At 37.4% G+C, this 25,627-nt stretch overlaps 1 protein-coding gene across 4 annotated transcripts in view; it reads right to left on the bottom strand.

Annotated features, from left to right (window-relative positions):
- Positions 1–25,627, bottom strand: part of ston2 (stonin 2) — a 73,929-nt gene that overhangs the window by 43,871 nt on the left and 4,431 nt on the right. For 2 of the 4 annotated variants that reach the window (XM_022673240.2, XM_022673241.2), the window contains exons 2-4: positions 17,406–17,567; positions 12,917–13,075; positions 669–827 (exon numbers count right to left, since the gene is read on the bottom strand). In XM_022673240.2, the coding sequence (XP_022528961.2) occupies positions 669–827; positions 12,917–13,075; positions 17,406–17,484 (397 nt within the window). In that variant the 5' untranslated portion in view covers positions 17,485–17,567. Of the gene's footprint in view, positions 1–668; positions 828–12,916; positions 13,076–17,405; positions 17,568–22,086; positions 22,175–25,627 lie in introns of those variants that run through there. The other 2 variants (XM_022673239.2, XM_022673242.2) reach the window with 2 other exon arrangements.

A 25,627-nucleotide genomic window follows, 5' to 3' on the forward strand; every position in this document is an offset into this window, starting at 1 on the left:
GTATAAGTAAGAAAGCTGTTTGTGTATATGATGGTGGTGATGCTGGTGTGTGAGCATGTAGAGTGAATATGGATGCCTATCCCACTGAATTAACTCTTGTGTGGTGTTCGGGTCTGTGGGACCCGTTTTCATTTTTCATCAAATGATACTAAAAAAAATATTTTTTCTAACTCAAACTCATTGGCATTGGCTCATTTTTTGTAAAAAACATATATCAAAACACATTTTCGATAAACACACACTGTACACCCCCCCCCCTCCTACACATTTATATTACATACAGTATGTTTGGCCAAGGGCTAATAAACATTGCTTCATTTGTAAATTTGAAACTAAACAAATTTTCTACTCATATCTTGAGTTTAATTCATTTTCTTTTACATTTTATTAAAAAACTAATAAAACAAAGAGTAGCACTTTTTAAAAGAAATGTAACATAAGAAAGGAAAAGGGCAAATATTAACCATGTAAGCTGTTTATATTGCTTGCAATTTAGGTGAAGCGAGCATGTGTAAAGCATTTTAATGTAAAATTGCTTAATTTTGCTGGATTAAATACAAGTAACAAAGTAAACGAGTAACAAAAATATGAACACCACACAAGGGTTAAAAATACATCCTGCAGTCCTGCTGCATGTGTGTCAGTGTGTCAGGGCTGGCTGTACTCACTGGGTGAATGTGGGCGGGAGGTGGTCTGGCTGGGCGGCTCCTCTGTGGTGAGCGAGGGCAGGTCACTGGAGGACGCCCCCACGCTCATTGAACTGCGCTCCTCAGATTCAGGCACCGCACTCCAGAAACTGACCGAGGAACACACACTGTGTCTGGGTCCTGAAACAGAGAAGAGCCGTGAATATACACACCACAACAATCTCCAAAATCCTCACAGGGTCCATCAGCAACGAACAACCAGTGCCTGAGGACTCATCGTATCAAACGAGATACAAAAGCATAAACAACCATCAAAGGACTTGCTTTATGTTTTTCCTGTATGTATTGTTTGTGCATTGTTTGTCCCTAGGCGTATGTTAATGCTTTGATATGCTTGTTTTATGCATTACGCACTTTTTTTAATGCCAAAGACAAATTTCTATGTTTGTTTATAGTAATTTTTTCTTTTTTTAATCCATATTCATAGACTAACTAACTTAATAATCAAACAAATAAATGCATTAATAATGCTTACAAGTAAAGCCCTATCCAGACACTTCTGTGAAAAATATTTCACACTTCTACTCAGTAATAACATTTTTGCATCTGGACTGCAATTGAAAAAAAAAAAAAAAACAGGAGCACCAGTGAGTTTTTTTCTGGCTTTCTCGGTCACATGACATCACGTTCAGTAGCTCCTCCATTTCCACTCGCTGTTGTGTTTTTAACATGGATCTCCATGGAAACGGGCGGCCAAAGTGTAATTACGGTGCGTGGCAGTGGACAAATAGCTTTTATTTTATTAAAAGCAAGGTGACGAAACTCAGAGATGTCCATCTGGATGGAACTAAAATTGCTGGAGGACCACGTAGTTCAGCGAAAAACACTAGATAAATTAGCCTGTAATTTTCTTAGAGGACGTTTAAGAAAAAAACACATACATGGTTGTTCTGGATGGGAATAAAATCACAGAAGACCCCCCCCCATAAAAGAGAAAATTACCACAGGACCCCCTGAGAAACTAATACCGTCCAGATAGGGCTTAAGATTCTCAGGAATAGAATGAATCCTAAACTTTTTTTGTATTAATCTTATCATCTTTTGATCTTAATTTCTTAATTAAAACAAGTTTTATTATTAATATATTTTTATTCTTATTCTATTTTCATTTACCTTTTATTTACTGTTATTTTAAATGATTAAATGTAGTTATTATTTTCTTTGTCATATCAATCCCTGTTTTTGTAAATGCTCGGCTACATTGAAAATGAGGGTTGCTCTCTATGTACTTACGAGTTAAAAAAAAAAGGTTGATTGATTGATTGATTAGTTTGAGTCGTTTCCCAGCAAGCACTACCAGATTCCATCCAGATTTCAGGCAAAACTGTTCAAGCAACTGAAACACTCCAGATCGCCCTGAACCCAGTTCAGGAGGTAAGAAACTACAGTGTGCCTTTAAGAAACTTCTCCAGAAATCATCTCTGTACTACTACAGCAGTGTGAGAACATACTGAGGGACATTTCGTGCTACAGTCAGTCTACTCACACACATACATTATCTCATAAGAGCTGAAACAGTGTAACTGTGCTGGTAAACAGTTTTTCAGCAGGTCTTTGAGGCTGGTTTAAGGCTGGTGTCTCGTTTAGCCACTAGTCTGCTGCTGCCTTTGTTCAGGGAAGTCTCATAATAACACACCATCGACTGAACACCACTAATTTACACCGGCTTTTAAAAGGCAGAGGAAATTCCACACAAAGCTGGCTGCTGCCAGTTTCTTCAAACTTTGAAAAAATATACTAAAGCAAAAAAAAGCATCACAGTTTTCCTAAGAAATGTATATTGTAGCTATGGGTAAAAAATAAGAGACCACTCACAAATGATGAGTTTCTTTGATTTTAACAAATTGAAAACCTCTGGAATATAATCAAGAGGAAGATGGATGATCACAAGACATCAAACCAAACTGAACTGCTTGATTTTTTTTGCACCAGGAGTAAAGGCATAAAGTTATCCAAAAGCAGTGTGTAAGACTGGTGGAGGAGAACATGATGCCAAGATGCATGAAAACTGTGATTAAAAAACAGGGTTATTCCACCAAATATTGATTCTGAACCCTGAAACTTCATAAATATGACCCTGTTTTCTTTGCATTATTTGAGGATCTTTTTTGTTATTTCAGCCATTTTTCATTTTCTGCAAATAAATGCTCTAAATGACAATATTTTTCATTGGAATTTGGAAGAAATGTTGTCTGTAGTTTATAGAATAAAACTACAATCAGAGAAACTGATTCAGAAACTAAAGTGATCTCTTAATTTTTCCAAATGTATTTGGAAAGCCTTTAGACACTTACACTTTGTCACATTTTGTTATAATGCAGCTTTGTGCTTAAGTCATTTCCCAACAGTCTGCACTCAATACCTCATAATAAATGAATAAGTTTTGCAAATCTATTAAATTGGGAAAACTTAAAATTTTACACAGACAAGACAAGTCATATACACCATATTTGTGCTGAGCACAGATGTAATTTGGCTTCCAACATTCACCCATCCATGAAGTGAACACACACTTACACAGTAGTGATCATATTCAGAATACACACGCACACACACATAGTGATACAGTAAATAAAACCTGAATAAAGCCTGGAGCGAAAATGTTATCCTCTTCAGTAACACAGGCAACATGAAATTGAATAGAGAATTGCAATATATCGAGTATCACAGAATCAAAGTATCGTAATATCATTGTTACTGTGGTCAGTGTATCATATTAATACTGTATCATGATACAATCAATACACTAAACATAAGAGAATATCATAACTGATGTGTATATATACATTTTGGAAAAGTCGCTGAATTTCTTAATGATGATTTTAAGATACTTCGTAAGTTTTTTCCAAGAAAAACTGTGATGAAATCAGCCTCTAAAACTCACAGTAAAGATCTGAGATGCTACAGATGCACAAGGATACACACACATATAAACACATACACACACATGCACACACTCAAATACACAAACACACACAGCAAGAGAGCTCATTCAATAAGCAGGTGTTATCATTGACTAACAAACAGAGTGTATTAAATATTCACAGTGGGTTGAGAAGTGCTTTAGTAAACGGATTACACACCATGAATGAGAGAACGTTCAGCATGTGCTGATGAGTATCAGACCCATTACACAGCCCTGCAATCAATCAGCTCAATGGTGTTACTGTAATTAGCATTTATTTGAATGCCATCAAACACTAGAGTACTTTCATTCTGAATTACAGCGTAATAGAGAGCTAGATTTACCAAAGGAGACAAACATTACACAGTTTTACACATCATTAAAACTACATACACACCATTTCTGGTCTCAGTCAAAATGTAAGAGGGGTATAACTGTATGTGTATACAATAAACAACACAATTAACCTCTAATCAAAGAGAAAATGCCATTTGTTCAGCTAATTGTTGAGTAATATGAGTCTAAAAGTCAGTCTTTAGCCCTATCCGGATGGGATTAGTTTCTCAGGGGGACATCTGTAAAAAATATATATATTTTTCACACTTCTACTCAGTGATAAAACTTTTGCATCCAGAATGAAATTGAAAAAAAAAAAACAGGAGGACCAGTGAGGGTTTTTTTTAGCTTTCTTGGTCACGTGACATGGTGTTCAGTAGCTCCTCCATTTCCACTCGCTGTTGTGTTTTTACATGGATCTCCATGGAAATGCGCACCCAAAGTGTACTTATATACTAAATATATAATATATATTAAATAGCTAATTTATTAAAATATTAAGTAATGAAACTCAGAGATGTCTTCCTGGACAGGAATAAAATTACCGGAGGACCACAGAGTTCAGCAAAAAACAGTAGATAATTCAGCCTGTCATTTTCTCAGAGGACACCTGAAAAAAAAAAACGTACATGGAGTAAAATCCCCCATAAAAGAGAAAATCACCCCATGACTCCTTAAGAAACATATCCAGTCCAGATAAGGCTTGAGAGTTGCTGGAATAAGATGAATCTTTATATGCATATATGATATATGGATATAAGATAAAGTACGAATGAAACAAACATACTGGAATCTTGAGGTCCAATAGTTTTACAGACATATTGTTAAATGTGATGAAACCTTGTAAACATTTTTTAGAGTTTTTTTTTTTGTTTAATAATGCACTAAAGAAATTGAGATATTTCAGCTTGTTATGGCTGCTGCACTTGAGCAGATCTCCACATCCAGGGCCCAGACCCTCCCCCATTCTCAGCACAACCAGCAAGCTGATTGGCTGTTTGTGTTGAAGGGTTGGACTTCGTTCGTAAATAGATGCCACGTTGAGCAATTAACACAAATACACAAAAAATGCCCCAAAAGTAGGAGTTGTTGGAATAAATTCAGCTATATGGATACAACATGAAGTGAAGTTCGACATGGAGGCATACAGGTTCTGTATGACATCCTGCAGCACATTTACCCATTTACACATTTACCCATTTACGCGTACATGGTGGTTCCGGATGGTAATAAAATAACAGAGGATCCACCCATAAAAGAGAAAATTACTCCAGGACCCCCTGAGAAACTCAACCCATTCAGAAAGAGATTTTTCTAAAGTTCTACAGATTAACAGAAAAGTATCACAAACAAATCAGTGCAGTTATTGTCAATAATTTAAATCTGACACAAATCAACAGACATTTTAAAACCACCTCAATCATCTTCTATTGACATTTCTACACTGATTATACACTGAGGTTCCCTGCTGTCTGGTGTCAGCCTCTACTACAGGAAATAGATGCAGATAAAGCCTGGGATTGGCCTGTACTAATGGACTTGTCTCTGTCTACACATCTGTTCTTATATATATAGAGGTCATAAAGACACAGGGTGTGGGGGTGTCCAGTCTTATCTGCAGAGGGTCGATGCTACTGCAGGTTTTTATTCCAGCCAAGCAGAAACAAAGGAGAGATCAGTTGTTTAAAGATTCAACAATTAATTAAACAAGTGGAAATAAATGCTGCTGATTATTACAATGGTAAAAACCTACAGCTACAACAGCCCTTTACGGATTGGACACCCTGCACTAGTGCTTCATAGCTGTGATCCTATGGCAGAAAATAATATTAATACTTTGACTAGGCAACTTTATATTTGGCATATTTGGCAACAATAAATAATTTACATATTATTTGACAAAAATGAAAAAAAAAAGCATCACTTATCACACTCAACTTCAGTTTACTCACCCCTAACAAACTGTCAATTTTTCCGCTGCAAAATACAAGCTGTACAGGGCTAGAACAGTATCATTATATGAGCTAACTACTAAAGCAAGCAAGCTAGTTTGGTTTCATGTAAGACTGGCTGTCACAAATTTTCTGTTTTACTCATGTGATTTAAGCAGCACTACTGAGGTAAATCTATGATCAATGGCACTGCTGAAGTATGATGATTAGAATAGCACTGCACTGTGTTTTGTTGGTTCATCTGCTGGGATGATATACATGTCCAGTGTTCAAATGTCCAATAAATATTTTTAAATATCCGTTTTGTAACAGCTTTTACTTTGAAAAGCAAGATGAATTTACATTTTGGTTGTGTAATGGATTCAATGGTAAAAGGAACCAAAACATTACCATTTTGGTGTGCAACATTAATCAGTGTCAGGCTAAATTTGAAAATAGAAAATTAGGTATAAAACTGCATTTTAAAACTTAATTACTATTATTTTCTATTGAGTGTAGTGAAGAGTACATTTATTTCATCCATTTATTTTAGAATTCTAGAATTTCCTCTCGGGGATGAATAAAGTATCTATCTACCTATCTTTATTTATTTTTTTGTTTTTGCTTTTTTGGACCCCCTGAGAAACTGATCCCGACCAGATGGAGCTTAAGAGTAGCTGGAATAGGATGAATCTTTATATGCATATATGATATATGGATACAAGATAAAGTACGAATGAAGAAACAAACATACTGAAATCTTAAGGTCCAATAGTTTTACAGACATATTGTTAAATGTGATGAAACCTCGTAAACATTTTTTTTAGTTTTTTTGTTTAATAATGCACTAAAGCAGATCTCCACATCCAGGGTCCAGACCTTTCTCCATTCTCAGCACAACCAGCAAGCTGATTGGCTGTTTACGTTGAAGGGTGGGACTTCGTTCGTAAATAGATGCCATGTTAAGCAATTAACACAATTACACAAAAAATGCCCCAAAAGTAGGAGTTTATATATTCTGAGTGAGACAGAATATATCTTTATTCAATTTTTTGTTTTTGCTTTTTGGCCTTTTGCAAACTTTTGCAGACTTTTCTGCATTTTTTTCCATGTTTGCATTTTGTAACAACAGTACATAGAATTATATCATCAGATTTGTGTATGTAAAAATTGATTAAGAATAGATTAGCTGTAGAAAATATAATTTTGTCCAGAACTTTTGATTAAAAGGTACAGAAATGGAAAAACTAAAAATTCAAAAACAACAAAAATTTTTATCTTAGTCTAATTTTGCTTCAAATAGTCAGAAAATCGACTAACAAACCTTACACTGATTTTGGTACATCCCTAAATTTGACCAGTATTAACACAAGGCAGATGTTAGATGCTGTGTTCATGTTCCTACATAATATTGTAGAAATAGAGAATTAAGAGTGGGAGGTAGGACAAATTTGATGACATGATTAATTTGTGTGAAAAATAATTTTGTGTCTTTATGAATTCAGATTAATCGAATGCATTAACATGTTAAAATTGACAGCACTAGTTTTTAAATATTGTGATGGAATATCTGTACAAAATCGTTCAGGCCTAAAGTCACCTCAGCCCTAATTTTGAAACACTGAAGGATGTAAAAAAAAATCCCTACTTAAGAGACTTAAACACTGAGTGTAATAACACTGAGCAAAAACACTCAAAAACTCCAATAAACCTGTGAACAGAGAGTGAACAGTTGCCTTTTCACACTTTTCACAAAAATGTCTCACAGACTGCTCCTCCTGTCCGCGGCGTGAACGGATTAGTCACTTCCCCACAGCTTTCCACTCACGCAGGTTGTCAGAAAGTTGTCTGGAGAGTTGAGTACATTCACAGCTCTCAGTGAGGCGGTTACCACTCACTCCCTGTCTGATCATCTCCACAGCGTGCTTTCAGAGCACATGATCAGACTGAAGGGGGAGTTTTCAGCATTTACAATGACATGCCACACGTTACAGGACAAGAACTACTTATCCTGTCCCATGACTTTTGCCACAGCCTGAAGCTGTGGGGTCTCCTACATTTAATGTGACTCCTGTTCACATGGACAATTGTAGACGTGTCCTGAGATAACGCTTCAATGTTACATAGTCAATCTATCTACTGCTCTGCTATCCCATGACTTTTGGCATGTCAGTTTTTAATCGTTTTAGTTTGTCTAATTACTTTTGAGCCTATAAAAAAGGAGAAATACGTTATAAATTGGCAGCTGTGGGCTAGAGGGGTATAATTAAGACACTGATTGTAGAAACTTCACACTAGACCTTGAGCAGTTTGGACTGTGTGTCTCTCCACTCTTCCTCCAGAATCTGCTCCCTTGATTTCAACAAGTGAAATGTAAAATTTGATCAGTGATGGTTTTTGAGAGACATGTCATCTGCTGGTGTTGATCCACTGTGTTTTATTATCAAGTCTAAAGTCAGTGCAGTTTTGTTTTCCTGCAAAATCTTACAGCACTTCATGCTTCCCTCTGCTACTGACAACTTTTATGGAGATGTGGATTTCATTTTCCAGCAGGACTTGGCACACTGCCCACACTACCAAAAGTACAAATTGGTCTTATTTAATATTCAAATTCTAATTTCTGAGATACTGATTTTTGAGATTTCATTGGTTGTAAGCCATAATCATCAACAATAAAATAAATAAAAGTTTAAAATAGATCGCTCTGTTTATAATATATCTTTATAATATATGAATTTCACATTTTAAACAGAATTACTGAAATACAGTAACTTGTTCAATGCACTAGTTTATTGCTGAAATCATTGCCATATCGCCAAAAATATCAATATTGAAAAAAAATTACACACAACATTGTTATATTAATTTAGGGACATATTACTACTAACTAATACTAACTAGAGAGGTGTATACAGGTGTGGGTGCATCTCCAAGGCATCACATTGCTGTCCCATGACTTTTGGCATATCAGTGTTATATTACCGGCCATACTTCCAACCCTATCAAGCTATAAACTCTACATACTCTATTTGCAATGCTGTTTTGTCAATAACTGCATAACCGGCCAACCAGAAACGAGACCCTGTGCTGCAGCAGAAAGCTCCAGAAACCAATAAAGAAGGTTGATTCATTTTCACTGGTTTCCTGAAGTCACCGCGGCTCAGAAACCGGCGCGCGCCCGTGAGGGAACAGCGTTCCGTGTAACAGGATTGCGAGGCTTTCCAAAAGCCGTTATCTCAAAGCAGCAAATTTCAAATGGATCATTTTTCTTCCATAACGCTCCTTAATGGAAACTCTCTCTTTTTTTCCCCAGTCAGGCATAAAAATGCATTGCGCTCGCTCATATGAAGCTTTAGCAAATGAAGTAATGGTGTGATTTACTGAGATCACCATGGCAACACAGTGTCTCTGGCATCCCACACTTGGTCAATTTGTGAGCGCTGTGGGAGATGTTACTGAGATCAATCTCTCAGCGCTGCTAAGACAACCAATATTTTTAACTGCACTAAGGCAGATGTCACTGCGCTTCACTTGAGGCTGAGCGAGGCTGTGTGAATCACATGCAGGTAGTTTAAGGCAGATTTAGAGAGATCTCCAGAATCTACTGGAGATTAGAACAGAGTTGCTGACAGTTCTGTTCGTACACCACCCTAAGCAAACTTACAGTGCATTACACCATCTAAATCAACTACATTTATTGTAAAAAAAAAAGTTGCATACAGAAGGAATCAACTATAAGGATTGAAACTTGGTGGGGAGTCAGGCCAGACTGTCATCTACTGACATCCATTGACAGCAGCAAGATCAATTTCAGACACTTTGAGAGCCCAATATTATGCTAATAAGGTCCTGCAACCAGTGATCTTTGCTTTTCTGAATGCACACTTTAGTGCACTATTCCAACAGGACAATGCTGCCGTCTCAAGACACAGATACAATGCCATTAACAGCAACATAGCCAGACTTATCAATGATGTGTGGGATGCTATCGTACGTGCTATTCACACTCAAATTCATGCAAAATCTGCAGGAACTCTGCATTGGAGGATTAATGTTTCTGCCAAGATGAACACTTAAACTTTATTCTTACAAAAAATCCTGTCATAAAACATTATTTTAGAATCGCTAACAATGATGTAAATCTCTGCGTAAAAAACTGTACCACACTTTCCTAGCGCGACGGCTATTTTTCTTGATTTTTTGTATGTTGTACACGTCTTAGGGAGCCAAAATCTAAGTGAACAAGGGCGTCGCCATGTTTTCCTGACGTAATCAGAGTATGAATGCCCACACAGGACAAATGTAAAGTCATTATACACCACTGGGAGCTGCTGGATCCCATAGGCTCAGTAAAGAAGACACGGTCCACTCAAATTAATAAGCCCAGCGATTCGAAAACACGCATTATTACACACATTATCAGCCATCGGCATCAGGTTAAGAGTTGTTACTATTAAAATAAAAGGTTAGGTATATTTTTCAGTTTATATAGGGTATTTTAAGCTGAATGTAAGGTGGACTCCTGTTATTCCGAAGGTCTTGCTGCTGGAGGGCACTGAAGCAAATATAACTCTAATTCTTTAATTTAATTATTTCGGTGAGTAAAGCTCTTAAGTTTATTTACAGTAAGCTTAGATTTCCACAATTTTGACTGAAATGGCCAAAAATAGAGGCCACCACGCTTTCTATCACAGGACACAATTAGGAACCTCTACAACTCCATTCTGAGACAACTGGCACATGCATTAGCCTACAGAAATGACTTTTAATCATTTATTGCTCCTCGTGACCTTTTTCTTACTTCCAAATAGCATTGCAGTCTAACACTTCTTTCTGTGTAAAAGTCTATTCTGTTAGTTCTTTGATGAACAGCACATTAATAATAATAAAACAAGATAAACTAAGAAAACAGCTCTGAGACAGAAGAGATGGACCAGTTGAGAATCCTGCATGCCCGAGCACAATCCTGCAGTGGCCTTCTCTTAAGAGACCTGATGCTACATCACCCTTCCCTCAGGCAGACTGGAAGCAAGTGCAGGCACACAGACAAACTCAGTGTGGCGTTAATTAGAAGGGTTTGGCCATTTGAGTGCTGCTGCTCCCAGCCCTCTCATGAGGGATTTGCTCAGAGTCGGCTGCTGGCAGTGCACCAGGGTACTGTGTGTGTGCAAGCGTCCATGCGTCTATGTGCGTGTGTGTGTGTGCGTCTGTGTGTGTGTGTCTGAGACAAGGAGAAAGAGAAAGACAAACAGAAAAAAGAAAAAAAAAAAAAAAGAAAAAAGGGGCAACCCAACACTCAACGTTTCATATTGAGTATTCCACAGTGTGTCCAAAACCACCTCAGAAGCTTCAAATATACAAACAAAAAACAAGACAAAAAGCCGGTAAAGTGGCCCATATCTCACCAAATCTGATGTTTATTAAAGGGTATTCACTATAGCTTTTTAACGTGACCTATATCCAAATCTGTCTAAACAGTTCCATACTACTAAACTGACACAATTCAGCAAAAGAGCAATGCTTCACGTGAAGATTCGGTTTCATCTTCTGAAGCATCACAGGAGCTATAAAGTTGTTCCAGTGGCTAATAACTGTGCTTATTACCAATAATGTGTTTGAGTTTACTGTAAAAAGAGCAAGCTATTTAGCCACAACCACTTCTTTTGTCTGTATACTGAAATTTGTTACAATGTTTTTATAGCTACAACCAAGCCCACCCCTGATCATATTCTGACTTTTTTTTTTCTATTTTTCAAATAGATTGAGCGGGGCTCCAAGTGGTCCAGCAGTCTAAAGCACTGCCACTATGATCGGGAGATTACTGGTTAGAATCCTGGTCATGCAGCTTGCCATCAGCTGCCGGAGCCCCGAGAGAGCACAAATGGCCTTCCCCTGTCTTGGTGGGTAGATGGCGCTCTCCTCCTACATCACTATAAACGGTGATGTTGATCAGCACAAGGTATCTGTGAGCTGATGTATCTGAACTGAGTCGCTGCGCTTTCCTCCGAATGTGCTGTGATGCTACTCGGTAATGCTGCATCAGCAGCAGTTCAAAAAGAGGCAAAGTCTTCACCCTCCTGGTTTTGGGGAATTACTAGTGATAGGGGGAGTCTTAATGAGTCGGTTGGGTAATTGGCAGTGTAAATTAGGGAGAAAATGGAAAAAAAAAGAAATAAAATTAGAAAGATGGAGCGCTCGTGACAACAGCGCTCTGTTTTAGTTTGAACAGATAGATCAGTCCAATTATTTATCAGGTCTGATAAATAAAAAAACCCTCTCATTGCTGTTGTGCATTTTTCCTTCTCCTTTTGTCTATTTACGAACTTTTGGCTAAAATGTCTGTACTGTGCTCACAATCAACACTGCTCATTCCCAATCTGTTAAATCTTGCTTGGAAAGCAATCCCAACAGAATGGGATTCATTATAAAAGAAAACTATCAAAAAAGTTATATAAAGGGGGTGGTAAAAGGTCTGCAGAAAGTAGTCTTTCCAGCCTGATACTGATAGAAGTCTCTGGAAGTCAGGCTTCCCCACCACCCACCACAGATCAGCTGACCACCCTCCAGTTTATGCCAACGGCCTCAGACTGGCTGTTCACTCTCCATTACCGATTACATCAAAGTTTATATAAAGTCTACCTAGAATTTTTCTTACTGCTTCCACTGCTGGTGTGGCTATTCATCTGAATATATTAGACATATGTGGATGTAAAACGACTTTTAAACATTAATTTTTGACCAGAGGAGGATGGGTCCCTCCTTATATATTAGCCTTGATAGTACATGTTATAGAATAAGGTAGATGAGAGAGTCCTCCAAAGAGTTTTTCCTTGGCTCTGTTACTCACTGTAGGTTCTGTAAGGTTGTACCTTCAATGTTTTGTCTGATTTTCTGTCCTTCTACCACATTTCTGTAAAGCTATAATAGTCTAAATCTTAAAATCTAGATTTGTCAATAATAATACAATCAATAGAATGTAAAAAATGTTATATTTATCATCAGGCAACAGACTAGAAACAGTTCTTCAGGTGTCATACCTTTTACCTGGTGTGGAGGTGGAGATGGAGACCAAGGCTTTTCATCAAACTGCACCCAGCTGTCACGCTGCTGCATAGCCACCAGGGGCGCATCTGACCAGGCCGAGGAGTCCACTGCAGACGGAGGGATACTGGACATCTCTACGACACCAGGGACTTCTGCTTAAAGTAACGAAAATGATTTATACTTGTTAGAACGTGGAGTTGCGTAATATTTAGTAACAAGTTATATATATATATAACTGCTGCAACAATCAACAGAGATCGTCAATAACTAACAGAAAGGCTTCAGTACCTTTAATAAGCACTCTGTGCAAGTGTGGAGAGCTGAACATCATCTCAGAATTAACAATACATCTAATTTTAAAAGAAATGATCTACAACAGAAAGAGACCACATCATGGTCCACTTCTATCTGCTAAGAACAGAAAGCTAAGGCTGCATAACCTGAACAGTTAAAGGCTGGGAAAGCCTTTTGAAGATGAAATTGTTATTTCAGCCATTTCTCATTTTCTGCAATTCGGGTCACAAAGTTCATTTTACTCAAACATATACTGTACTGTATCTATAAATAGCAAGTGGTCTCTCTATATATAGCTACTTGGTAACACTTTCTATGAATGTCATCTCTATAAGACTCTATAAACATACTCATAACACATTATAATGCACTCATAAGGCATTATAAACATGGCTATACATATTTATAAAAATGTATAATTCATTATAGCAATGTTTATTGTGCATCATGAACTGTGATTATAATGCATTAATAATAGCTGTGTTTATAACATGTTATACTTCAATACCAAGAAACTCAGTCCCAATTTGCAGACTTTATCATGACTAAAAAAGCTTCCAACTTATAAACACACCTTAAATAATACTATAAATATATTTTCAACCACTGATAAATTATTCTTGCCTTGAATATAATATTAATTATAGTCCATTATAATGTATTATTACAGGTCTTGTGCGCTCTAAGTAAAGTGACAGACTTTCATTGTGGGACATAAGCACAACTTATAATGTATTATGATCACAAGTCATAATGCTTAATAATTAATTATAATTCCTTAAGATTGCATTATAATATGTTATGAATGTGGTTATAGCAACATTCATAGAAAGTTTTAACAGATGATCTTATCACGTGTAAGAGTTATGAGTTAGTTATGAGATTTAATTCATATTTCAGCATGAATAAAAAGTAAACTACCTTCTGGACTCGTCAGTAGCAACACTGTGTTTACAGCATATCACTAAATACTGCTTACATGTCACTAGGGCTCTGTAAAAACAGTGAATTATGGGAGACAGTTGGGGACAAACTTGGAAAAATGATTAATTTGTGTTAAAAAAATCTAGGTTTCTAGAAAACCAGAATTAATACTAGTCTTAAGTCACCACCTGGATTTAAGTGAGTAAATGATGTGTGGTTGATGCTGCAGTTGGTCTGCAGGTTTAGGTTCAGCAACAGTATGTGCTGAAAGAATGAGGTCAGCTGACTACCTGAATATACTGAATATAGACCCGGTTATTCCATCAATAGATGTTTGTTTTCTTCCCTGATGAACACGGCCATATACCAAGATGACAATGTCTGGATTCATGGAGCTGGAATTGTGAAAGAGTTCAGGGTTCAGGGAGCATGAGATCATCATTTACACACATGGATTGAGAGAGAGTTCACCACAGAGTCCAGATCTTAACCTCATTGAGAATCTTTGGGATGTGCTGGATGGAGAAGAGCTGCTTTGTGCAGTGGTGAGACTCTACCATCATCAATGCTGCTGCAAGATCTTGGTGAAAAATTAATTAAGGCAGCACTTGATTGAATTTAATCTTGTGACATTGCAGAAGCTTATTGAAAAAGGTGTTGCAAATTTTTTTTTCTTGGCCTGGCATTAAAAAAATACAGAATCCTGTGTATAGAGTTCTGTGCATAGGATTTAGGAAACCTAAGCACATTACTGGAAATCATTTACTGGGGTAAAATAAACTGTTTTAACAGTTGTAAATAGTTTGAACATCTTATTGACAATAAAATGACAATATGTGCAATAAAACCTTTCTCTCATGAAATGCTCACACAATAAAAATGGCAGCTGAGGAGTTATAAAATATTCCAGTGTCGGCAACAAATTGAAACCATTGATAAATTCTTGGCCTGAACTGAGACCAAGCAAGTCAGAACAGCTGTGTTCTGCAGAACTGTATATTATTATCATACCATTAGGATACGCAGAGTTTTGATTATACTGCTACTCGCCACGCTGGCATGAGAAACACTGAGTGATGCTTTTACACAAGTCTGAACACCAATGCTCAAACAATACAAAACACTGATGGACTGCAGATTGCGGGAAACGATCAAATTAGTGCCAGATTTCCTCATATGGATGAAAAAAGTCTATTTGTCTGCATGTCTATGAATATTAGAGCTATAATGGAGTCACAAAGACCAGTGTACAATTCAAGAAGAACATGCAGTATAAATACAGTACAGCACACAGACTTAAACCTATATATTTAAACCCATTTCCTTCAGCAATAATAGAGATTTCACTGGAAAAACTCCAGATCCAAATACAACAGATTCAGATTAAGGTAAATTTCTCATTTTGAATAAAGTAGTTTAGATCTTTTGAGAGCGAGTCTGAAGAACAGAGCTTCGTCCAGATTTCTCCTGGTACTCCTGTTAGTTGATTTGGTGTTCCTAAATGATGGCTTGCATGGTTGCTATGGTTTTGTTAAATGATTGCTGTGGTCTCCAATGTGGATGCTATGATATTGTTAAGTCTTTGCTGTGGTCTCCTAGGTGGTTGCTATAGTCTTGCAAAATTGTTGGTGGGTGGTTCCTAAATGGTTGCTATGGAGTTGATAATTGATGGCTATTATATTGAAAGGATTTACAATGGTAATGCTAAGTGGTTGCTATGATATGTATGGCAGTTGCCACGAAGTTAAGTTAATGGTTGCAAGAGAATTGCTATGGTCTCAAAGCTGGTAGCTATGGTGTTGCAAAGTGGTGATGAGGTGTTTTGCTATCTAGCTGATCATTACTGGCTATTGTATTGTAGGTTTTTACAATTGTGTTGCTAAGTGGTTGCTATGATATGAATAGCAGTTGCCGTGAAGTTGACTAATGGTTGCTTTGGTCTACCAGGTGGCTGCTATGGCGTTGTTAAGTCCTTGCTCTGGTCTCCCAGGTGTTTTTTATGGTGATACGTCCTTGCAATGGTGTCCCAGGTGGTCGCTATGGTGTTGTTAAGTCCTTGCTCTGGTCTCCCAGATGGTCGCTATGGTGTTGTTAAGTCCTTGCTCTGGTCTCCCAGGTGGTCGCTATGGTGTTGTTAAGTCCTTGTTCTGATCCCCTGTCCGCTGCTATGGTGTTGCTAAGTGCTTGCAGTGGTCTTCCAGGTGGTTGCTATGAAATTGTTATGTCCTTGCTCTGGTCTCCCAGATGGTCGCTATGGTGTTGTTAAGTCCTTGCTCTGGTCTCTCAGGTGGTTGCTATAATCAAGACAGTCGATTGCAATTGTATTGCAAGTGGTTGCTATGATTATAAATAGCTGTTGCAATGAAGTTGATTAATGGTTTTTATGGTCTTCCAGGTGGTTGCTATGGTGTTATATCCTTGCTCTGGTCTGCCAGGTGATTGCTATGGAGATGAAAATTGATGACTATTGTATTGCAGGTTTTTACAATGGTGTTTGTAAGTGGTTGCTGCGATATGTTTGGCAGTTGCCAAAATGTTTCTTAATGGTTGCAAAAGGGTTGCTGTGTTGTCTCAGGCGGTTGCTCGGGTGTTCACATTTAAATTGTGCAAAATGTTGTGCGCCCATACATTCCCATAGGAAAAAAATCTGTTGCTACACAGAAACCATATGTCTGATTAAAAAGCTGTATAAAAGCCTGCATCACACAATCAGACCAAACAATCTGGAGGCGTGATTGTGCTGATATTTCAAAACCTGCAGGACGAGATATGCAGCGATAAACTTGCAGTGCTTTGAAATGCACATCTATAATAATTCTCCCATGAAGAGAGCTTTGGAGATGTTTTTATAAACACAGTGATATAAAACCCCTACTAAGTTAACAGAGCTGCTGAGTTACAGAGTTCAGAAGGCGGACTGTTTTTTAGTAATGCTGAATGTAGTAATGCTCTCTCTCTCACACACATTCATACATACCCATACGCACACACTCACATTCTGAGTGCATGGCTTTAGCACACTTATAGGGAATTTGCTCTTAGGACAGTAGTGTTTTACAGTGTGTTATTAGCAGGCTTTACACAGCAGAGACACAGAAAAACACCCCCCTGCCCTTAAACCACAGTCTGCTGTGAGGAGTTAAGAGGGCAGGTGAGGTCTTCACACCCAGCAGGTATTTGTAGAAGGCAAGGACACGCTCGCTCAGTGAAGCCCGCGGTCAGTGCCAGGAAGTGCTCTGAGTAAACCAGCCCGCTGGTTCATACCTGTCTGCTCAGACTCCTCGCTGAATGCCACCCAGCCGGGCCGGGCACACGCGCCGGAGCTGCCGGCCGCGGCCGCCATGGAGCCGACGCCCAGCCGTCTGTCCCTTTATACTCCACCCCTCAGTCCCTCAGAAACACTGCATCCATGTAAAAACGACGAGACTGGAAGAAAATAAAAACAGCCTGGTTAATGTTCAGCTCCTTTCAGCACTGCTTTTACTGTCTGGAACTGGAATGCTTTCTTAAACATGACGTAAGTGTTATAAACACGTGGACTCACACTTAATGAAAAACATGCATATCAACACTTTCATATAAAAACATACCAATCTTTCATGATTCAGCACTGCTCAAATAGAAACCATGCAATTTGCTATTGGGCGAAAACGCTAGATTATTCCAACCAATGAGTGTAAAAAAACATGGATAGTGAAACATCTTATAAAACTGAACCCACCACAGGTCTATCATCACTGCTGGCTTGTTAAAGCATGATGTCTAGCTTCATCATAATATTTTTTTTATGCAATAGCAAATTGCATGTTTTCTATATGAAAACAGCTAAATCCCAAGGATGGGAATCATAGAAAATCTCACATTTTGATGCCCATGATAATAATGATGATAATGATGATTTCTGGATACTGTGATCTTAAATATCCCTAAAAACTCTTAAATAGAGGATAAAATACTCCTAAACAAGAACCGTATTTTTCGCACTATAAGGTGCACCCGATTATAATGCGCACTATTAATGAATGTCTATTTTCTGGTCTATTTTCATACTAAGGCGCACCAGATTATAAGGTGCAATTATGCGACACTAGTAAGGAACAAGGGTGTCGCCATGTTTTCCTTCTAATTCAGGAGGGTGCCACTGGGTGCCGAGACCTGTAAAGCTAAGCTAAGTTAAGCAAACAAACTTTAATAAAAAAAAAATAATAAAAACTTTTCTTTCAAATGAGTGCTGGATGTTAATCTACACAGATTTTTCTCTTGAAAACTCTTTATTTGTGTGAGTAAAGTGCGTCCTCTTATTTACTGTAACCTTAGATTTCCACTAAGCCTGGGTGCAGCATTAGGAACAGAATGCACAATTAACATCACTCTCTCACTCGATCACATGACACTGCACATGACACTAACAGGAAGCTCATCACCTGAATATTGACTAAACCTGTGCCACTCACTATATATACACCTTCACCTCACTCACTCATCACTGAATATTGATGGTTCTCCACTTTACAAAGTGTTTATTTCTTGTCTGTGTTAGCTCTCCCGTCACGACCCTGTTTTTGTATCTCTTCGACTCTGTCCTTCATTATTGCCACACTGTGTTTGACCCTTGGACTGTTTTGATATGTTTGATTGCTGCAACTTTGCAAATACATGCTTGGTTTTAGTGTTTAACAGGATATTAATACTGGAGTTTTTCTGATCTTTTATATTAGTGGAAAAGTAAATAAAAACATGTATGATACATTGATAGAAAATAAATGCATTTAATATCATCATGCTACACTTAAAAACTGAAAGCAACAAATTATACAAAAAATATTGAATATATTTATTATACAGCTCTGAAAAAAATAAGAGACACAGTTTTTTTATTTTACCAAATTATAAACCTCTGGAATATAATCAAGAGGAAGATGGATGATCACAAGCCATTAAACCAAGCTGAACTGACTGATTTTCTGCAGCAGAAGTAAAGGCATAAAGTTATCCAAAAGCAGTGTGTAAGACTGGTGGAGGAGAACATGATGCCAAGGTACACGAAAACTGTGATTAAAAACCAGGGTTATTCCACCAAATATTGATTTCTGAACTCTTAAAACTTTATAAATATGAACTTGATTTTTTTTGCATTATTTGAGGTCTGAAAGCTCTGCATCTTTTTAGTTATTTCAGCCATTTCTCATTTTCTGCAAATAAATGCTCTAAATGACAATATTTTTATTTGAAAATTGGGAGAAATGTTTATCGTAGTTTATAAAATAAAACAAGAATGTTCATTTTACTTTAATTTAACATTTTACATTTTATTTAAGTGGTCCTTTGACTTTTTCCCAAAGCTGTATTTAAATAAATGATAATCAAAAACTTCTTCAACAATTAAATTATTGTTTTTTTGCAGCTCTAAAACCAATTTAATTTATATAGTTTGGGAAAAAAAATATGTATAAACTAAACATACAGTGAGATGATCAATTATTTACACAGTAGTAAAAACTAAACATTATTTTTAGTTTATTTTAAATAAAAAAAAATGAAAAAAGAAAAAATACATTCTGATCAGTGACCCCTAACAGGAATTCCAGGAAGCAGAGTGATATCAGTACACACTCATGAACTCAAACACATGATGTAAATGTGTCAGACGGTGAGTCTGCAGAGAGCATGTCCAGGCAGAGCCCATTACACAACACAAACAGGAGGAAGCTCCTAGAAAACCAAAGGAAAGAGCTGACAGCGTCTGATAAACGCCTAACGACACAATACCACTCACTACATCAGCTACACATGCCCTGAGGTTATAGACTTTAAAGGCTATACAAAGAAAAGGAGGAATGAATGTAGGTTATATATAATGTATAAAACATTCTCCTGCCATTCTACTGTAAAGCCTCCCATTGGTCTCCAGCACCATCCATTATCAGGCTTTACTGAGAAGCGGGAAAAGCGTCAAGGCAACTGAGACTCCAGAAAGGATAAAAACAGGGAAAACATCCTGAAAGTGGTGAGATAACCACTCTTCTCCATTATAGAGGGTAAAAAAGCAGCTGTCCTCATGGCTAAACTGGGAGATGCTACAGGAAACACACTTTGGCTTGTTGAACTGTGCAGTAACACTGGGGGCTCTGGGAGATGGTGTTGTGCAGATTTGCAGTCCAGACACACGCAGGCCTGACAGCCCCCTCCCTCCCTCCTTCCCTCCCTTTCTCTCCTGACACAAAGCTTGCTCGCCCCTCCCTCTCTCCCAGGACTTCATTCAACATTTCCCAGAGACACTTCACACCCTCTGTTTGTTGACCAACTCCGGGGTTTCGCTTGCTGAGCGAACACACCCAGAAACTAAAGCCTGACTTAGTACAAGGTGCTGCAAGACAAGAGCAAAGTTCACTTCTTAAACCACGTACAAAAGCATTTTCCTCTTTAACAAAATAATCTTTATTTAAAATAAAGGTTTCTAAACAGTTCTAGTTTGGAAGTATGACTCTAGAAAACTGGTATAGATGTTTTGGATTACTTTACACCCATTATCAACTACATCATTGCAAAAATGGATGCATCTTTCTTGTTATCATGATATATTTTATATTTACAGTGAGGAAGAACTGAGGCAGAGTGAGGTACAGCAAGGCAGAGTGAGGTAGAGCACGGTAAAGTAAGTTAAATGAAGATGCAACTGAGATTGAATTGCGGTGGAGTGAGGAAGAGAAGTAGAAGTAGAAGTAGGTTTGAGGCAGAGTGAGACAGAATGAAGTAGAGTAAAGTAGAGTGAGGTAGAGTGAGGCAGAGCAAGGGAAAGTAAAGTAGAGTGAGGTAGAATTGAGGTAGAGTGAGGTAGAGCAAACTCTAGCATGGTAGACTAAGGTAAAGCGATGTAGACTGACGTACATTGAAGCAGAGTAAGGTAGAGTAAGGTAGAATTCAAGAAGAGTGAGGCACAGTGAGATAGACTAAGGTAGAACGAAATAGAGTGAGGTAGAGCACGGTAGAGTAAGGTAAAGTGAGGTAAGATGCAGTAGAGTAAGACAGAATGAGGCAAAATTAAAACAGAGTAAGGTAGAGAGAGGTACAGCATGGTATAATATAGTAGCTGGGTGATGCAGATCGAGGTAAAGTGAGGCAGAGTGAGGTAAAGCAAAGTAGAGTGAAGTAGAATGTGGCAGAGTGAGGTAGAGTGAAGTAGAGCAAGATAAAATGAGGCAGAGTGAGGTAGAGTGAGGTAGAATTTAGGTAAAGTGAGGTAGAATCGAGGTAAAATGAAGTAAAGTGAGGAAACAGGCCATGTTATGGAGTTACAGAGGTCCCGGATGGTGTCCGGTGGTTATCCATCTCATACAGCTGGAACAGCCACTAGCATCCCACACATTTTAATCAAGAAGTTTGGTGATGTGGCTCTCCCTGTGCACGTTCTGCCCGAGCCTGAGCCGACCCCCCCCACATATTGAGCATTTTGAGCCCGAGCCCGAATTAAACGTGTCAATTTTTTAGTAAGTAGAGCGTTAAAACTGAGCTTATAAAAACAATTATTTTCGGGATGTTAGAATGAGAGAAATCTGTTTTAAATGATGTTAATTAACATTGCAACACTGAAGAAGCATAGACCTATTATTAAAAAATATATATTAGTAAAAATTAATATTATCAAGAACCGATCTACGAAAGATTAAAGATTAAAATTTGATTTGTTACTTTGCTATAATGTGCTTATCACGGCATAGCTTTATATAAAATGAACTATTTAGCACCTTTATTTTTAACCCATCTAGACTCTGGAGTACACAGTGCTTTTTTTACTTTAATAACCACATTACAGTCACAATTAATGTTAAATTTCATAGGCCCTAAAATAGAGCCCTGTGGCACGCCATAAGATCATAATATATGCTAATCTAACTAAATAGTAACTAAATTTGTGAGCATAAGTTACAAAAAAACATTCTCAGACCTGCTACTATCCTATATTTCAAAGCTCCCTCAGCTCCATGGTTCTCCTGCGGCTGCAGTACGTTCCTCTACACTTCTCTCAAACTTCAACAAAAACAACTGCAATAAACAATGTTTTTTTGCCATTTTAAGACTATTTTCTGCCACAAAAAGAATGACAATCCAATTAAACAGCAATGAATTTACACATTAGGAATATTCAGGAAATGGATTTGTATAATGTATAAAATGTATAAAAATCATAATTAACTAAAACATACAGTATGTAATCATAATGGGCAAATTGATGTCTTCGAGCACATGGCCCTGTGTTATTGTTTTTTTTCTATTGCCTTAGCTCTGCCCTGTCATCTATATTCCCACCCTTCTTGTTTGTTACCCCGCCCCCTTTGTTACTGGTCCCATGTGTTCTTTACCCTTATTGTGTATATAAGCCCCGTGGAGTTTTTTTTTTTTTTTGCTTTATATGCCTTAAAAGTATTCTGTTCCTGTGTCACGTTTGTTTGTTTTTGATCCCAGTGTGATTTACAGCTTTCAATTTATTGTTTTCTTAGTTACTCTTAGTCTTTTTTAATAAGTTATCCTAATCTTGTAATTTTTTTTTTTATCTTTTTTTGTTACATTAAAAAATAGCTGCATTTATACCTGTTCTCTCATACCTCCTGCATGACAGTTTAAGGCCACAGAAATTATTAAGAGGACTCCAGGTGGTCCAGCGGACTAAGGTGCTGCCACTATAATCTGAGTCATTCTGCTTGCAATCAGCAGCCAGAGTCCGAGAGAGCACAATGGGTCTCATATCACTCTCCACTATAATCTAATATAATCTAATTAATCTAATCTAATTTTATATAATCTAATATAATCTAATATATTGGTGTGTTCCACTCTTGTATGCAATAATATCGCCAACATTTTTGAATATGGTGAACGATGTTATACCCTGAAATATCGTGTCATATCAACCACCCCTAATTATCACATCAGGGTACTACTTTTTTACTGTTTTTAGCTAAATAAAAACACTATTCTCATTTCCCATTATATATATTTATTAGAGACAGATTATATATTGATTATATATTGTATAATTTATTTTACTTTAATCCTGGATATATGATGATATCTGGAGTACATTATTAGTATCATGACATTCTGGATCATTATGATTTTGGCATATTGCCAAGAGCTTTGTTATCATATATTATTTTAGGGCTATATTGCCCACCCCTAATAATATAATATAATATAATATAATACATTTGAATATATTAGACTTCTGAATGGAAGACTAACTCAATACCCCAATAAAAGTTTTGACTAATAATAAGCATACAGTTTATTATCTGCCAGTTGCATTGCTAATACAAAACCTACACAGTAATGTAATGACACAACTACAATACTCCAGCACTCACAGTTACTGTATTCTTGTGGTCTGCAGTATTCTACTTCCCTCTCCAGAGCACTCTTGCACTCTTGCCCTCAGTGGCACATACTCATATCATTATCATCCTCCTGATATTGATTATGTAATGTGAGAACGTGTTTGTCATCCTTCCTCTGTCTGTGGTGTTTACAGCAGATGGAAAGTCTGACCAGCGGCCAAAGATAACGCTGAGTTCTGTCCAGCTCCACTCAGAAAACTCAAAACACAAAACACACAACACGCCAAGCAAACCACCATTTCTCACCTTATTTTTAACAATAATTTTTACCATTTAAAAAAAATAATAATAGAAATGTAATTGTCTTACATTATAATTAAACTGTGTTAAATTAGATTCAGGTGCACCACATCTGCTGCACATTTTGGAGGAGCCTGTCTTATTTCAACCTCAGACATTAAGTCTGTGTCTCAACTGCGTACCACACACTAACACATCTATAATATACAGTCTAGACTGTATAGTAATCTTAATAGTGCAGTTATGAGGCTTTCAGTTGTTTTGGTAAACGCCGACAAGAATTTTTGATGGTTGATCATGTGGTTCTCTCTCTACACAATCCCACTGGCTGTAAGTAGTGTCTTCTCTTGACTCTCAGTTGCTGCCTGGTCTAGATATTCAACCTGCTAGATGTTCACCAAGCACCCAACTTGTTAGCAACAGTATTATTATCATGTAACACAAATTTTATGCCTCTTACACAATTGTGGTCAGAAACATTTATTGGGATTAGGAACGCACAATGATTTCAGAAATAAAATAGTACTGGCCGATGATTCATTTTTTTTAATAATCGGCATCGGGCCAATGATTAAATTTGGCTGATATTTCAAACTGATATTTGCTGACAGCAATCTGGCTGTGCTAATACAACGGGCCAACACTGGATGCACTGCTTTAAAATTCATTGATTTAAGCTAAATTAGTTTTTTTTTTTTTTTAGTTTCAATAGATCTATTGTTTTATTCAATCTGCTAATTTAAAAAGAAGGTTTGAAGGAGAAACAATTTCATTTTATTAATTGCATGCAGTTGGTTGGAAGCTAAAATATAAAATACAGTACTGTGCAAAACTTTTAGGCACCAAAGCAAATTACACTAATCCATTTATCTCAGCAATATGTTTTTTTTTACCTGAAAAAAGCATCACATATGATTTGAACAGATGCAAATATACATAAATACAGTAAAATGTAACAAGAATTTATCATTTTTAACTAAGTATGTTATATGTGAGCTGAGCTGAAGAACAAAGTGTAGAGATTCCAGATTTCTCCTGGATGATTTCCCTCAGCCAGCATGTGTATATTATGCTCAGTTCCGTCAGTAGCTCACCTGATTTACCAAATTTACTAATTACCAAACCAGGTGTTGATTAATATGATGAGAACTAGAAATAACTCTATTAAACTCAGATGAGGAGGAGAGATTAGGAGATGTTTTTAAGGAAAACATTTTGTTTTCAGTTTGTATTTATTGTAATGCTGTAATGTGTTTTACGGAGATAATAAACACTTACTTCACAGATAAGAAGCTTTTTCTTCCCTAATTTAGATAACATAATTATAATGTAATTATCAGTACAGGCTAAATCACAGTACTGAATTTTATCAGTACTGCACAGCTCCGGAAGCGAGTGAGCGAGCGACAGGAGGAGAGAGAGAGAGAGAGAGAGAGAGAGAGAGAGAGAGTTTCAGAACTTGCCAAACACGAGAGACTGTAATCAGGCCTGGCCCGGCGAGCTTTATGACAGTTGACTGAAGCAGATGAAAGAGATTTTCACTCTGACAGTACCAGCTGCTCTGTTTCCCCTCAGGTGATGTACTGTGATGAATAAAGATTAGCGGAGATGACCTCTCTTTGTATCTGTCCCGTACGTGTTCACACGCAGAATGCTGAGAGCACGCTTTCCCGCCGCGCTCAGGAAGTGTCATCAGAGGGTTCAACAGCAGCCCTTTACAGCGCCAGCCGGTGGGATCAGCGCGAGAGCAGAAGCAGAACAGAGGGAAAGCGTGTGTCAGACTCAGGGCCGTTACTCAGCGGCCTTCTCGACCTGTCGCGCCGGCCTTAAACCCATCATTTACAGTCACAAACC

The sequence above is a fragment of the Astyanax mexicanus genome, chromosome 14 (assembly GCF_023375975.1).
Source record: "Astyanax mexicanus isolate ESR-SI-001 chromosome 14, AstMex3_surface, whole genome shotgun sequence".
NCBI classification, from domain to species: domain Eukaryota; kingdom Metazoa; phylum Chordata; class Actinopteri; order Characiformes; family Acestrorhamphidae; genus Astyanax; species Astyanax mexicanus.